The sequence below is a fragment of the Fusarium proliferatum genome (genome assembly GCF_900067095.1).
Source record: "Fusarium proliferatum ET1 genome assembly, contig: FPRO_scaffold008, whole genome shotgun sequence".
NCBI classification, from domain to species: Eukaryota; Fungi; Ascomycota; class Sordariomycetes; order Hypocreales; family Nectriaceae; genus Fusarium; species Fusarium proliferatum.
Window position 1 is genome coordinate 2,197,087 of NW_022194797.1, and position 15,321 is coordinate 2,212,407.

The 15,321-nt window shown below is 49.6% G+C and overlaps 4 protein-coding genes across 4 annotated transcripts; 3 read left to right on the plus strand and 1 right to left on the minus strand.

Moving 5' to 3' along the window:
- Positions 1-704: 704 nt before the first annotated feature.
- FPRO_14566 (putative polyketide synthase) lies at positions 705-8,431 on the plus strand (the record flags this gene model as incomplete). The annotated part of the gene is made up of 9 exons (XM_031219607.1): positions 705-843; positions 912-1,383; positions 1,437-1,745; positions 1,793-2,003; positions 2,062-2,185; positions 2,248-5,252; positions 5,301-5,513; positions 5,563-7,155; positions 7,208-8,431. The coding sequence occupies 9 exons, from the start codon at positions 705-707 to the stop codon at positions 8,429-8,431; spliced, it is 7,290 nt and encodes a 2,429-aa protein (XP_031085348.1).
- A 301-nt stretch (positions 8,432-8,732) lies between these two features.
- FPRO_14567 (uncharacterized protein) lies at positions 8,733-10,146 on the minus strand (the record flags this gene model as incomplete). The annotated part of the gene is made up of 6 exons (XM_031219608.1): positions 8,733-8,813; positions 8,864-9,236; positions 9,285-9,738; positions 9,790-9,826; positions 9,875-9,900; positions 9,957-10,146. 6 exons carry the CDS (start codon positions 10,144-10,146, stop codon positions 8,733-8,735), a joined length of 1,161 nt encoding a protein of 386 aa, XP_031085349.1.
- A 1,466-nt stretch (positions 10,147-11,612) lies between these two features.
- On the plus strand, positions 11,613-13,700 carry FPRO_14568 (uncharacterized protein; the record flags this gene model as incomplete). Its single annotated transcript, XM_031219609.1, has 4 exons — positions 11,613-12,058; positions 12,109-12,586; positions 12,637-13,160; positions 13,214-13,700. 4 exons carry the CDS (start codon positions 11,613-11,615, stop codon positions 13,698-13,700), a joined length of 1,935 nt encoding a protein of 644 aa, XP_031085350.1.
- A 581-nt stretch (positions 13,701-14,281) lies between these two features.
- Positions 14,282-15,247, plus strand: FPRO_14569 (uncharacterized protein; the record flags this gene model as incomplete). The annotated part of the gene is made up of 1 exon (XM_031219610.1): positions 14,282-15,247. The coding sequence occupies one exon, from the start codon at positions 14,282-14,284 to the stop codon at positions 15,245-15,247; it is 966 nt and encodes a 321-aa protein (XP_031085351.1).
- Positions 15,248-15,321: the final 74 nt, after the last annotated feature.

Here is a 15,321-nt window from a genome sequence, read left to right on the forward strand (position 1 = left end):
ACGTGCCACGAAACCAATCGCTGCATCGCGGGGGTTATACTAGGACGGTTCGCCGATACTCGCACAAATATATCGTCTTGTGCTGTGGTCGTTCAAAAGGTCTTCGGACAAGATTTCTGTGATATAGTAACTCATCTCTCCAACCCCGCTCTATCGTATGACGGGTCATGTCGGGCTGTAATCAATGGCCCATCTGGATTCCATTGATGACATGCATATTGTGTAGTCCAAGATGTGGTATCTTGACCGCTATTGTTGTAGCTCAGAATACCTGGCGATGTGTTGAATTTTCCAATCCATAGAATGTATCCATGCCAGGTATTGATGTTCAAGAAGGCGGATAGCTTCAACTCTCCAGACTTGAATCATCTATCACTAGTCCTGTATACAGAACAACCTAGACTCGAAACTGGGAGACATTGCCTCACAATGTAAGCAGGCAGTGTAATGATTTCAGCTGATGTGAGGAAAGAGGAGAGAGTGTAAACGTGATACATGGACATGAAACTGAAATGCATGGTCCCTTCCATCAAGGAAATGGTGAATCGGAGCAGGTCTTCCCATTCTATAGCGACCGAGCCAGAGTGGTAGATTAAAGAAACTAAAAGTACTATAAAGTCAGCTCATGAATCTATCGCCGATTCCATCACGATTTGCATCTGCAAACCATCATTGCAAACAGAAGCAAATCAAGGCCAACCAACATGACCAAGTCCGAGACTATCACCATAGCTTCCACCTCTCAGACCCGTGGTAACGGTCGGGGATCTCAGACCGAGCAAAACATGATCCCTGTCGATACAGCAACCCCAGATGAAGATCCTCTATGCATTGTTGGAATGGGTTAGTATACTCAGAGGCCTTAATACCCCATTCCCATCCTATTCCACCGCCCGCTAACTCTGAGGTAGCATGCCGACTGCCCGGTGGTATACGCTCCCCAGATGATCTCTGGGATTTCCTAATGCAAAAGAAATCAGCCTACGCCCCTGTCCCAGCTGATCGATACAACATCGACGGCTTCTACCACCCTCAAAGCAACCGAAGCGGCGCAACAAACGTCCCCGGTGGATATTTCATCAACGAGGACGTCAGACAGTTTGACAATGCCTTCTTTGACATCAACAACCTTGAGGCCACATACATGGATCCTCAGCAACGCAAGATTCTCGAGGTCGTGTACGAGTGTCTTGTGAGCTCGGGCACTTCTATGGAAGCTGTCGCTGGCTCCAATACGGGAGTGTATGTGGCAAACTTCACGGTGGACTATCAGCCTCTACAGCTGAGGGATCCTGATTATCTGCATAGATATGTAACAACCGGATCAGGTGCCACTATCATGTCAAACCGGATTAGCCATGTTTTCAACCTCCATGGACCAAGGTATGTGTACTTCTTCATGATAGGTGGATACTTAGGTGTTGACTATTGAACAGTCTGTCAGTAGATACTGCCTGCTCTTCGTCGATCTACGCCTTCCACCAAGCTATCAAGGCTATCAAGGCGGGAGATTGTGACAGCGCAATCGTGGCTAGCGCCAATCTGATCTTATCACCAGAGCCTCATATTGCTGCTGCCAAGAGCGGAGTACTTTCATCGACAGGCATGTGTCTTACGTTCGACAAATCCGCCAATGGCTATGGTCGAGCTGAAGGTGTTAATTCTATCTATATCAAGCGCCTATCCGCTGCAGTCAAGGACGGAAATCCCATTCGTGCAGTCATCAGGGGGAGTGCACTGAATGCGTAAGTACTCCCCAAATTCCTCGGAACCGATCCTAATACTCCTGTAGGAATGGGAGGACGCCTGGAATATCCCTCCCAGATAGTGATTTCCAAGAGCTGGCGATGCGTAAAGCATACAAAGATGCCAATTTGGATGTTTCAGGAACTGATTACGTCGAATGCCATGGTACTGGAACTGCTGTTGGTGATCCTATAGAGGTGGAGGCCATTGGGAGAGTCTTTGATCGAGGCTCTGGCAGTCAACTTATGCTTGGATCGGTGAGCATCTCATTATCCAGTATAGTAGTGTTATTGCACGGCACTAACAGGATAATAGGTCAAAACAAACGTCGGACATAGTGAAGCAGCGAGTGGCCTCACATCCGTGTTAAAGGTTGTCCAATCCTTTGAGAAGGGTCAGATTCCTCCAACTCGAGGCATTCTTAACCTCAATCCTAAATGTGCGAAGCTATACATCTCTCCGCTGATGCGACATCCCGCTAACATAAACTCACACTTATAGTGGTTCTTGCTGAACGTAATTTAATGATTGCGCAGGATGCCCACGACTGGCCACGAAATCTTCGTCGTGCAAGCATCAACTCCTTTGGCTACGGCGGTGCCAATGCTCATATCATTCTTGAATCAGCCGAGAGCTATCTCGGCAGCAAAAAATCGACGGGGCCATCCATGAACAATGCGACGATATCAAGACAGCAGAGAGCTGTACTGTTGCCTCTATCGGCTAGCTCGCCGTTCTCTTTGAAAGCGCTAGTCGATGATATCTCCTCAAGGCTCCCTCGGCTGGGTCTTGCTGACGAAATTGACTCGTTGGCTTATACTCTTACCAAAGGGCGCGATCACCTCAGTTACAGAACATTTATTCTGGCAGATCTTGACAAGAGCGGCAAGATCGTACGATCAATGCGAGCAACGACGGGTGATGGTGACTTTCAAACTATGAAGCCACTGCCCCTTGGTTTTGTATTCACAGGGCAGGGTGCACAGTATCCAGGCATGGCGAAAGAGCTACTTACTAGCTCTGAGTCTTTCTGCTCAACAATCCGCCGCCTCGACTCTGTGCTTCAAGCTCTGGCTCCTGAACACGCTCCAGATTGGACGCTGGAAGAGACCATCTTAGACTCCAGCACAACGCTTATCAACGAGGTTGAGCGTAGCCAGCCAGTCTGCACAGCCGTTCAAATTGCCATTGTCGAGCTACTTCACAGCTGGGGTGTCCAGTGCAACGCAGTCGTCGGACATTCCTCCGGCGAGATAGCAGCAGCTTACTGTGCCGGCATAATCAGTGCCTCTCAAGCCATCACTGTAGCTTACTTCCGAGGGTACGCTGCAGGGAAAATGACGACCAGTGGGTCTATGATGGCAGTTGGACTGAGTGATGCAGCTGCTGAGCTTTTGATCGAGAGCAAGGGACTCGCAGATGAGATCCGTGTGGCATGCATCAATGCACCCGAGAGTGTCACATTGAGTGGTTCTGATCAAGGGATTCAAATACTCAAGCAGGCACTGGAGAATGACAACAGGTTTTGCCGTCTGTTGCAAACAGGCGGACGTGCTTATCATTCCTCCATGATGGAAGAAGTAGGTGGTTTATACGAAGATTTGCTCGTCCCTCTTTTCAGTGGGAAGGTTGTGAGGGATGGCATTTGTTGCCGACCTTCAAATACAGTCACAATGTTTTCGTCCGTGAGCCCCGGTACCCGGAAGAAGACACCCGATATGCCAGTATATTGGAGAATGAACTTGGAGCAGCCTGTCCAGTTTAGCTCCGCCATCTCAGGCATGATCTCAGACGAGGGCAATTTACATCTTATCGAGATCGGTCCACACTCAGCCCTTGAAGGGCCAATAAAGCAAATCCGAAAGAATCTTCAACTTACTGAAGCATCACTTCCCTATTCATCTGCTCTAGTCAGAAAGCAAGATGCCGACCAGTGCGTCAAGACGCTTGCCGGAAAGCTCTTTTCCCACGGTTATTCTGTAAACTGGGATGCCATCAACACTCTGCCTAGCACGGGGCTAAGGATCCTTCATGAACTCGCTCCTTACCCGTGGGACTACACTCGGAATCAAGGTGTACTCTGGAGTGAGCCTCGAGCCAGCTACGAAATGCGAAACAGAAAGTTTCTACGACATGAACTCCTTGGTACCCGTGCTCTTACAGGTAATGATATTGACTACACGTGGCGGAATCTGTTGCGTCTTGGCGAAATACCTTGGCTGAAGGACCACTGCCTAGAAGATCAGATTGTCTTCCCTGCAACAGGTTATATGGCCATGGCTATTGAGGCCCTTTCTCAGATCCTCGAAGCAAAGGACAAGCCAGCAGAAGAGGTATCTTTCGAGTTCCGCAACGTCAATATCAGTGCCGCGCTGCAGATCCCCAGTCAGGAGAGAGATGTCTATTCGAGGGACACTGACCTGGAACTCCATACCACCATGTCTGGCATTAAGATCTCCAACACTACTAGCTCAGTTGACTGGCATGAGTTTTCTATCTCGTCCTGGCAGGCTGGGAAAACCATGCTTCACTGCATGGGGAGCATTTGTTTGACCAAACCTCTGACAGCTCGAGATAAGCAAAGTGTTACGTTATCTGAGATCGATGGTTTTGACAAATGGTCCATGAACAAGTGGTATGTCAAATGGCATGAGGAAGGTCTGTGTTTTGGTCCTCACTTCAGGTCTCTTCACAGCTTACAGACTGATGGGGGACGAAGTCGACGGGAGGCAATTGGGATCACAAAACTTGAGCCTCCTCTTGACGGACACGGCGGCACGCCTTACACTCTTCACCCCATCACCATGGACGCAGCTATTCAAGCAGCTGCTTTGAGCACCGCGGCAGGTCATGTCGATTCTTTGAGGGCATGGTTGCCAGTCTTCATCTCGGAGTGTAGAATACAGGCTCCGTCAAGTAGTGTCGATGTTGACGTTGAGATTCAAGCCAGTTCAGAAGAAACCGGCTTATCCAGCAGATCTATCTCGGCTACAGTACGAGATTCGACTGGGAAACCTGTTATAGACTACACCGGACTACGAGTTTCTTTGTACACCGGAAAGACTGCAACTACGGTTGATCAGTCCACCATAAGCCAAGGCGGCAATAACCCTCCAACCGACTTGTATACACAGCGAAACCCAACTCTGAGAGTGACGTGGAAACCTGACATTCAACGTCTCGATCCGAGTAGAGAGGATAGTTTGAAGAGCTACATCGCCGCTTTCGTGGATCAACAAACGGAGGATGTGCGTGATGACGAGAGTCTATCCGTAATGAGCGCACTTCTTGATCTCGCTGGACATAAGAACCCACGGATGCGTGTTCTTGAGCTAGGTGGCGACGAGCTGGGCTACAAGGCAAGGCACTGGCAATCAGCCTTATCCAAAGATACGGCCTTTTCAAGGTGTCGGTCCTGGCATGTTGGAACCTTGACTGCGGATGGAGACGTATCGCTGGAACCAGAGGATGGAAAGGATCCATTTGATGTATTACTACTGCCTAGAGTATGGAACTCCACCCGTTGTCGAATATTCTCTAACAATATTCCATAGCACGATACTTCGAAGCAATTCTGGGATCGGTTGCCCAGACGGCTCAGTGATCTACTCTCAGATCAGGGCATCATTATCACTCGTACGACAAGTGTCACCGCGACCGAGTTCAAAGCGTCTGGCTTCGATCTCTTGGATGCCGGGAACCAGATCTCACTAGGGGTGCGTCCTCTTCAGATGCCAGGCACCGCGGCCAGAAATGTTTTCATCGTGGTAAGTCCGCACCTATAGCCAGCTATGACCTAATTACTAAATCTTCAAGCGTGCCGAAAATGCTTCCGCCACTGTTATAGAACTTGGCGAGGCTATATCAGCAACACTGTCGGGACAAGTCGGTATATCTCATGTCACCAGCATCAAGTTCCACGAGGTAGACACTGCCGAGATCACCGAAGTTGACATATGTATCTCCCTGCTCGAAATGGAAAACGAGTTCCTAGCTACTATGAACTCAGAGGACATGGAAAGACTACGCTCCATAACATCTACGACGACGGATCTCTTATGGATTACTGGCGCAAACATGCTCGGCCCTACCCCAAATCCCAACTTGACGCTTTCGAACGGTCTCTCCCGCGCGCTTATGCTTGAACAACCTGCACTGTGCTTCTCTATCCTGGACGTTGGGTCACTCGCTGATCTTAACACGGAGTTGATATGCTCAGATGTTATTAAAGTCCTTGGCCGTGTGCATGATAGAGATGACTGCGAGTTCATACAAAAAGATGGACTTCTGCATATTAGCAGATACTGTCCCGATAATCAGCTCAATTCACTCTTCCGGCGACGCCTTGGGCTTCATGCTGGTAGGGATTTGGAACCACTAGCGAACTCACATCCAGCACGACTATCGATTGATCGCATTGGCGCTATGGATTCGCTCTTTTTCCAGACGTTGTCTGAGCCTACTACTCATGCCGCTTTGGACCCTGGTTATGTCGATGTTGACGTGAGAGCCATCAGTCTCAACGCCAAAGATGTCTACACCATGAGCGGACGCGTGGATACTCGGAATATGACTACGGCATTTGACTTCTCAGGCCTCGTCACATCAGTTGGCCCAGATGTGAGCCATGTCGCAGTCGGCGATCGTGTTGTTGCATCAGCTCCCCACCATCTTGGGACATCAGTTCGTGTACCAGCCGGATGTGCACACAAGATGACATCGGAGGAAGAATTTACGGTGATGCCTTCCATGATGGTTATATATCCCACTGCGTTGTACGCCCTGAACGACCGTGCCTACTTACGTGCAGGAGAGTCCATACTCATACACGCTGGTTCCGGAGGTCTTGGCATCGCTGCTATCACTCTAGCCCGCAGGATAGGCGCTACTGTGTATACCACTGTTGGCTCTGACGTCAAGCGCGAGTATCTTATCAACGAGTTGTCCGTGCCTTCTTCACATATCTTCAACTCCCGCGACTCGACCTTTGTCCAAGGCATCATGAACGCAACCGGCGGCCGTGGAGTCGACGTCATCCTCAACTCCCTGGTGGGCGATCTGATGCATGACAGCTGGCGTTGTCTAGCTGACTTTGGACGGTTTGTCGAAGTTGGGAAGCGTGAGCTTGTTGATGCCGGAAGATTAGATATGAGCATGTTTCTTCGCAACGCCACTTTCACCGCATTCGATCTTTCCGAGCTGTTCTACTCTCAGGACCAGTTCTATAGATCTGTCTGGGACAGACTCATAAGCGAGACATTAAAGCTCTATCGTGACGGAGAGATTCAGCCGCCTCCGATCAAGGTCTTTGATGTTAGTCAGATAGCACAGGCATATCGAAGTTTCTTGGGTAAGGATCGGGTGGGCAAGATTGTGATTTCGATGGAGGACCAGCAAGCTCGAGTGCCGGTGAGTATAACCCATACCCTAGTAATATGAGACGAGCTGACGGAACTCATAGGTCGCCCCACCTCTGTATCTGAGTGTCTTTGACCCTGAGAAGGTATACCTTCTCGTCGGGTGCCTTGGTGGACTGGGACGTAGTTTAAGTCGATGGATGATGACACGCGGCGCTCGCAGGTTTGTGTTCCTGGGTCGTTCAGGTGCCGACCGACCGAGTGCACGCCAGCTTATCTCCAGGCTCAAACAAGCCGGTGCTACGGTGGAGGTAGTTCGAGGCGACGTCTGTAACTTGTCTGATGTCACGAAAGCAGTTGAAGCTTGCGTCAGTGCGGGCAGACGCATAGGTGGTATAGTCCAAGCAGCTATGGGACTTTCCGAGTCTCTCTTCACCAGCATGTCCAATGAGGCTTGGCACACCGGCATCGATCCCAAGTGGCAAGGAACATGGAACCTTCACAACGCACTCCAGGTCCATGTCGATAAAGACCAAACCAACGAGCCAGACTTCTTCCTCCTCACCTCCTCTGTTTCAGGGACTGTTGGCACAGCTACCGAAAGCAACTACTGCTCGGCCAACGGCTTTCTCGATGCTTTTGCTCGATGGCGTCGATCTCGCGGACAAGCCTGTGTTTCGGTTGGTCTAGGTATGATCTCGGAAGTGGGCTATCTGCACGAGAACCCTGAGATCGAGAGCTTGCTTCTGCGCAAAGGGATTCAGCCTCTCAACGAAGATGCGTTCTTGCAGATCGTCGATCTTGCGCTGAATAGCGAGCGAGATGGTCGAATTTATGACTCGCATCTACTAACAGGCCTGGAGTCTGCTGCAATCCGCGAGCTGAGTGCTCAAGGGTTCGATGTCACCAGCCACGGTGTCCTAAACGAAGCACGCTCCTCTATCCTACTAGCCTCCGTTTTAGCTGAAAAAGAGGCTCAGGATGTAGTTCCTCAGGATGGTCACGTAGCTGTTGTAACAGCTGCAGAGTGGTTCAAAAGCATTCCCTCGGCTCTGTCACCCGTCTTCGCCTCGGTTGCAGACTCTGCTACCTTGCGCATCGCAATCATGCAGCTGATCAAGACGCGCTTCTCTAACCTGATCCTAGTTCCTACAGACCAGATCAGTGAGGACAAGCCGCTGCCTAACTTTGGTGTTGATAGCATGATTGCGTCGGAGTTTCGCTCGTGGTTCTGGGCAGTTTTACGGATAGACATTCCCTTCTTGGACATTATGAGCACGAAAACGGCTTTGGGTACGTTGGCAGAGTTCGTAGAAGGGAAGCTTTAGCTAGATACGTCATACTACAGATCGCTTTAAGACAGAATGATTTGTATTCCAACTCAAACCCATTTCCCTGTGAAGCTTCTCAGAATCACTAAGCTGATGCTGGTGGCAAGTGCTTGGGGCGTCTCGCCAGTTTGATCGGCCACGAGATGATAAAATTATCAGAAGGTATAAAGCTTGATCCTAAAGTGGCCCGAAGCACTTTATATCACATTAAATATACTATACATAGTTGAACTCCCATTTACCCTTCACAGTTAACCAAGACACTGTGTGTACCCATGAGCTCTTTTCCCCAGACTTTTCACGGTGGCGTAGGTCCTCTCACGACTTTGTCCACTTGGTCAGTGTCTGTCGAATGTGCATCGCCATATTTAATATCCACCTGTACAAAGTCAGTGAACAAACGGTACGGTGTGCATAAGGGAGACTCACAGCAGTCGTCCGGAGAATGCCATTATATGTCATAATCTCCTCTTCACTTCCATTAGGTGAATATCCACGAATCTCAGTCTGTGTTCTGCTTCGATGCATATCCTTGAGATGAAAAGATGAGACGCCAGCGGTGCCATTTCCATAGCGACTTGGCGTGTTATATTTCCCAGTATCATTAGTACTTTTTCCGGAAAATAGACGAGGAAACATTCTGCGAAACAGTGGGCGCAGAGCAGGGCCACAACAAGCAATGATGGCGAGATTGACTTCGATACTGCTCAGAGTGTCACCAAGCGAGTGTCTAGAGTCGTATCCTTTGACGTAGAACTTCTTATGTAATTCGATCACACGAAGGATAGCGACAATTGTCACGCTGACGAAGGGTTAGTAATTGCGAATTAGGTGCTAGTTGCGTACTTACACGCCGCCCATGAGAAATACCACTATTAAACCAACTTTTGCAGCGATCCGCATCTTGAGACCCAGGAAAATCCAAAACGGAATCAAGAGAACAAGAAAATCCGTAATAATTGTGATGATAGCCGATGAGATGTAGAACGCTGGTCCATCGATCTGACGCTCTGGCTTTACAGACAGGTCCCAGAACGCATTGATAGGAATGGTTTGGAATACCACAGTCAAGAAGATCGCAATCATCAACGCCACATTAAATGCGTTTAGGCCGTAGATGGTCCATCTGATACCACGATTATGGCCTCCAAGTCGAAGAAGGAAGAAAAGAATCGATGACTTTACTAGAGCCAGGATAGGATTGTAAAGGACCTGCATTATCCAGTTGTAAAATAAGACAGGCTCGATGTCATAAGACTTGGGAAGATCTTTAGTATGGAAGCCGATGTATTCGTATCTGAAGACTATGGAGGATGAGTGCCCGCTCTTGGGGATGTGTTGCACATCGCACTTACAATAGTAATACGGAACATGTAGGCCGATAGAAAACAGCTACCTTGGTTAGTCATCAGGTTGATCCCATCGGCGCGGTAACATTACCATTGCGACTGTGACGAACCAGTCATCTATAGCTAGTCAGTCAAACTAACAGATCTCACATGCAGCGTTGCCGCGAACTCACCGATACCGATTTGCTTCTTACTAAATCGGGAGTACATGCGGGCAATCCATGTGACGAAAGCAAGAGACGTCATGAGAAAAATAATCGCAATTCCAGTTTGCTGAGTCGCATTCGTTGGTATTTCCGAGACCGGCACATAACCACGTCGGAAGACCATGTTGGCAGCTGTGCCGCTGTCATTTTGGTCCATTTTGGAGTCAATTGAGGGAGAGAATGCCATCGTCAGCGGTGGGGAAATTACTATATAAGTCGAGACATCGAGTGCATGGAAGCAGCCACTTCGTCAGTAATCTGGGCATTCCAAACGCCTTCCAGGCGAAGTGCGAGAACATTACCAGGGGTCTGCTTCATCATCAACAAGGGCCAAACTCTAAAATCAAAAGGTCATCTGCCAGCGTAAGCCCTAGTCGGTCATTGTAGGGATCCTACAGGCTTGGACTTTTCTAGTGTTCTTTAGCGACCTCCGGGGCAGCCACAGCTGGAACTGGGATGAGGGGTAAACCCTGCGTCGTAGGGTCGTATTATTGATTCCAGAGGCCAATTCCCCCATATTTTACAACAGGGAAATTGATCCGGAGCAGGGGACAGATTCTAGGCCTTCGTTGTGGCGTCGAGAGAATCCCTTTTTGTGTGTGTCTTGCGCAGCTTTGCAATTAAAAGTTGGAATCGTTAGCTCTTAAGAGCATTAAACTCGCGGCTAATGCCCAAAAACCGAAAGGCCACTAATTACGGAGTATACCATCGGTAATTCACGACTCTTGAACTACCGGCCGGCCCCTCCTCATCTTCAGTGTGGCTGTTTCTCCACCTCTTTAACCGATGTCTACAACGGGATCTGGCGGCCGGCTCCAGGATTTCATTGTTAGATCCCTGATCCAGCTACTTTAGCCCCGCCAACCGGATGAGATTCCAGTGCCTTGGCTGCTTGGCATCATGACCAACGACCAACAACCAACACTCTGCAGGTTTGAGCACTAAATCTCTTAAGGGAGGTGGTAGCGCCCTCCGGCCTCAGGGTTCAAGCAATGTCTGGACGACGAACATGTTCGTCTCGTCCTTCTGCACGATTAGCTTCACGATAGATTAAACCATCGGATGACATCTTGAAGCCTAATCCATCTCAGGATACGACTTATATATCCTATGCCAAGACCGTTATGAGTTCTATGCGTGCAATTTCTCGGGGAAGGCTAGGTTCTTATTGCACATCCTGGTCTATATTCCTGACTCGCTTTTTGTCGCCGACTTGTCGGATAAGCTGCATGACGCAGGGGTTTTTCGTGCCGCGATATCCAGCTCAGGGTTTTCTTTAGTCCTTTACCCCAGCTGCATAAGCTCAAAGACCGAACGACGGTGATAATTAATAGTTCTGGAGAGTATTCCAATGCAAGACCCTAGATAGCACATTATTCACCCATGGGCCCTTGTTCCAGCTGAATCCTGCGTTACCGAGACATCCTACAGGAGATTATGATGCGCTGACAAAGACGCATGCATAATACCATCTCTTATCCCCCTTATACTCATAAATATAACTCACTGTTGTCACATTTTGAGTTCCAATTGAAGCAGGCACTGTTTCGTGTGGTGGCTTGCATATTGTCACCTTCCTCCCATCGATCTCCCGCCGCCCCTCTCACTCCCAAAACAGACGCCATGCTCATCACTCCCAGCCTTTTGGGCAGCCTCGTCGCCCTACTGGTCTCCCAGAGCGGCACAGCCTACGCTGCTGACTCGGAGCAGACCAGTGAGGTCGGCGAGACTGTCAAGGGTGATTACTTGGCTGAGGAGAAGTTTCAGCTCACGGACGCCTCACTTCCCCAGATTGATGAGATCGATCCCGATCATGCCTCGCTTTTCTACCCTGAGAATGTCTCCACCAAGCGTCGAAGTCTAAGTTCTCGTACTGCGACGAAATGCAAGACTTTTCCTGGAGACTTTCTCTGGCCCAAGGAGCCTATTTGGAAGTTGCTTGACTTGATCACTGGTGGCGCTCTTGTCAAGACCGTTCCCATTGCAGCGTCATGCTACGATAACCTTGGTGTTTACGACAAGACTCGATGTAGTTATGTCACTGACAATTGGTTCAACTCGTCTCTGCAGTAAGTCGGTCATGCCCTACTCTACCTATTCTGTAGCTAATCTTGCCAAGTATCGCCGACCCAACCTCAGTCATGTGGCCCTTGTACCAAGGTCGCACATGCCAACCGGGCGAGACAGTCGAAGGAAATTGCACCCTTGGTGGCTACCCATCCTACGTCGTCGATGCGCAGAACGTTGCCCACATACAATTGGCTGTGAACCTTGCTCGGTCGCTTAATATGCGACTGGTCATCAAGAACACGGGCCACGACTTTAATGGGCGATCTGCTGGTGCCGGTGCCTTGTCGATCTGGACCCATCGCTTCAAGGGTATCCAGTTCTTCAAGAGCTACAAGACCAAGTCTTACAGTGGGCCTGCCCTTAAGGTTGGAGCTGGTGTTATTGGCTCTGAGCTCTATCAGGCAGCTGATAAGTATGGTGTTACTGCCGTTGGAGGTGAAGGTTTGAGCGTCGGCTTTGCTGGAGGATATCTAGCTGGCGGTGGACATTCGCCCATGTCCCCTCTCTACGGCATGGGTGCGGATCAGGTAAGAATCTTCCATTGGCCTAGACTCGACGACACACTGACACGACATAGATTCTCAGCATCGACGTCGTAACTGCAGATGGCCAATTTGTCACTGCCAACCAGAACGAGAACACCGACCTCTTCTGGGCCCTCAGCGGCGGTGGTGGAAGTACATACGGTGTCGTGACCTCGTACACCGTCAAGGCATTCCCCAAGATCAACGCTTCCATCATGACATTCTCTTTCGGTACCAGTGATACGGTCTCTTATGATACCTTCTGGAAGGCTGTTAAGGCTTACTGGAAGGCTATCCCTACTTTCAACGATGCTGGTAACTATGAGTACTGGGGTGTCTTCCATGGAGCAGGCGACGACCTCATCTTTTCTTTCTTCCCTTGGTTTGCGCCTAACCATACTCTTGCTGAACTGAAAGCTTTGACTGCACCTCTTTTCAAGACCTGGAAGGACCTGGGTATCGAGCCCGACGTCGTCGCGTCTGAGCATGATACTTTCTACGGAGCCTGGTCGGCTGGCTTCCCTCGAGAGGTTGTTGGTGGTGCTAAGACCAAGACTGCTGGTCGTCTCTTCCCTACGTAAGGACTAGCCTCCCATGTTCGTGTTGGTTATAGCTAACTGTTTCCTTTAGTGAGAACCTTGTTGACCCAGCCAAATTCGACAAGACCTTTGATGCACTCAAGAGTCTTTCCGATAAGGGTGGACAGGTGATTGGCTTTGGCATCACCGGAGGGCCAGGCCCTTACCCAGATAACGCTGTCAACCCTGCTTGGCGAGGCGCTGCTATGTGGGCTATCTCTGTCATTGACTTCCCCGAGGGCAGCTCATGGGATGTTGTTGCTGAGAAGAGCAAGACACTGACGAATGATTGGATGAAGCCGTGGAGGGATGTGACACCTGGCGGAGGTGCTTACGCTTCTGAGGCTGATGTGACTGAGCCCAACTTCCAGCAGTCCTTCTATGGTGCTGATAAGTATAAGAAGCTTCTCACCATCAAGGATAAAGTCGATCCCAATGGTCTGTTCTATGCGCTCCAGGGTGTTGGTAGCGAGCGATGGTATGTCACGGACCAAGTTCCTGGCGTGCCTACTCAGAATGGTCGTCTCTGTCGCGTATAGACCCAAGGTCACCTTCGCTTACCCCCTTGCTTCGTTGTACATAGTCGAGAGATCGTTTTTATATAATCTAGGAGGTTGGCTGACCAATTCCAACCTAAGCAATCAGACCCTGCGTGATCACGAAACTTGTTCCTTAATCTTCTAATTGGCGGCCCTGTCACTCTCCAAAGCCCGACAGTGCCAACATGCGAAAAAGCCCAGGCCAAGTTTATGCGGTCAACAAACCAATTGTTGAAACCCTTCCGCATGAATGGGACAACAGAAAACAACAATTATGCCGAAATACCATTCGCCTGTCTTATAAGCGATATCCACCATAATGGCAGGCTATGCTTATTCTGCAGCTATGCGCAGCGATTTACCCTAAAAGGAAGCGGTACCTTGCTCACTTTTAAAATTAGAGTGACAAATCTGATGTGATCGACAGCTGACGGCATGATCGACTGACGTATGGGAGGCTACGGAAACAAGGTAAGCAATGCAGATCGCGGGCTGTGCCTAGATCCTCTCGGGTATAAAAGCACGGGTAGAAACTATGCAATTGCTTCTTGCAGAGTTAGCAATCACATAGAAGATTCATCATGATCACTCAAGGCCTCATCTGGCCTGTCCTCGGGCTTCTTCTCAACTCCGTTTCAGCGGGTACCATTCGTCAATCAGCACTAAAGTTAACCGTCAAGCACGAGGGTACCCTAGACCCAGTCATAAACGCCGACTTTCCAGATCCATCAATCATCCAACTCGAAGATGGATCATGGGTAGCTGTTGCAACAAATGGCGGTCCACCAGACAACTACCGAAAGCTTCAAGTCGCCACAGCTAAGGATCTTCTCGGCGAATGGACTTTGCAACAGGAAGATGCCCTTCCCGATAAAGGCTGGACAACAGGCGAGAACACATGGGCGCCTGATATTCGCCGGATCGACAGCGGAGAGTACATTGTTTACCTGAGTCCTGAGATTGAAACTGGCAGACACTGCATTGGTGTCGCGCGTTCAAAGAATGCAACTGGTCCCTACACGTATGATGAGAAGCCTCTTGTCTGCGGACCAGATGATCTCAAAGGCGCCATTGATGCGAGCGGCTTTAAGGATCCCGACAGTGGCAAGAACTATCTCATCTATAAAATTGAAGGCGATGCATCAGGTCCAACAGGCGGTACACCAATCATGCTCCAAGAAATCGAAGGCGACGGCATTACGTTCATTGGAGATGCAGTCAAAATCTTCGACCGCATCGGTAGTGAAGATGGCGTTCTCGTCGAAGCACCAAACATCGTCCGTCTTGGGAACGGGAAATATGTCTTGTTCTTCAGCAGTCACGATTTTCGCGATCCTTTATATAATGTCAAATATGCGTACGCGGATAAGTTATCGGGACCGTATACGCGTGCGGAAGAGCCGCTGATTGCGGCGCCGGATTTCGGACTTGACGCGCCTGGCGGTGCGACGAGCAATGAGGCAGGAGATACTTTGGTCTTTCATGGATGGTGTCCTGATAACAAGAACATTCGGTGTATGTATAGCGTTGAGTATGAGTACGAGTGAGGGACTGGGGCGGGTAGATAAGCGATAACTTATTTATTCACTTGCCCTTCAATACCGTTCGTCAACAGGACCCG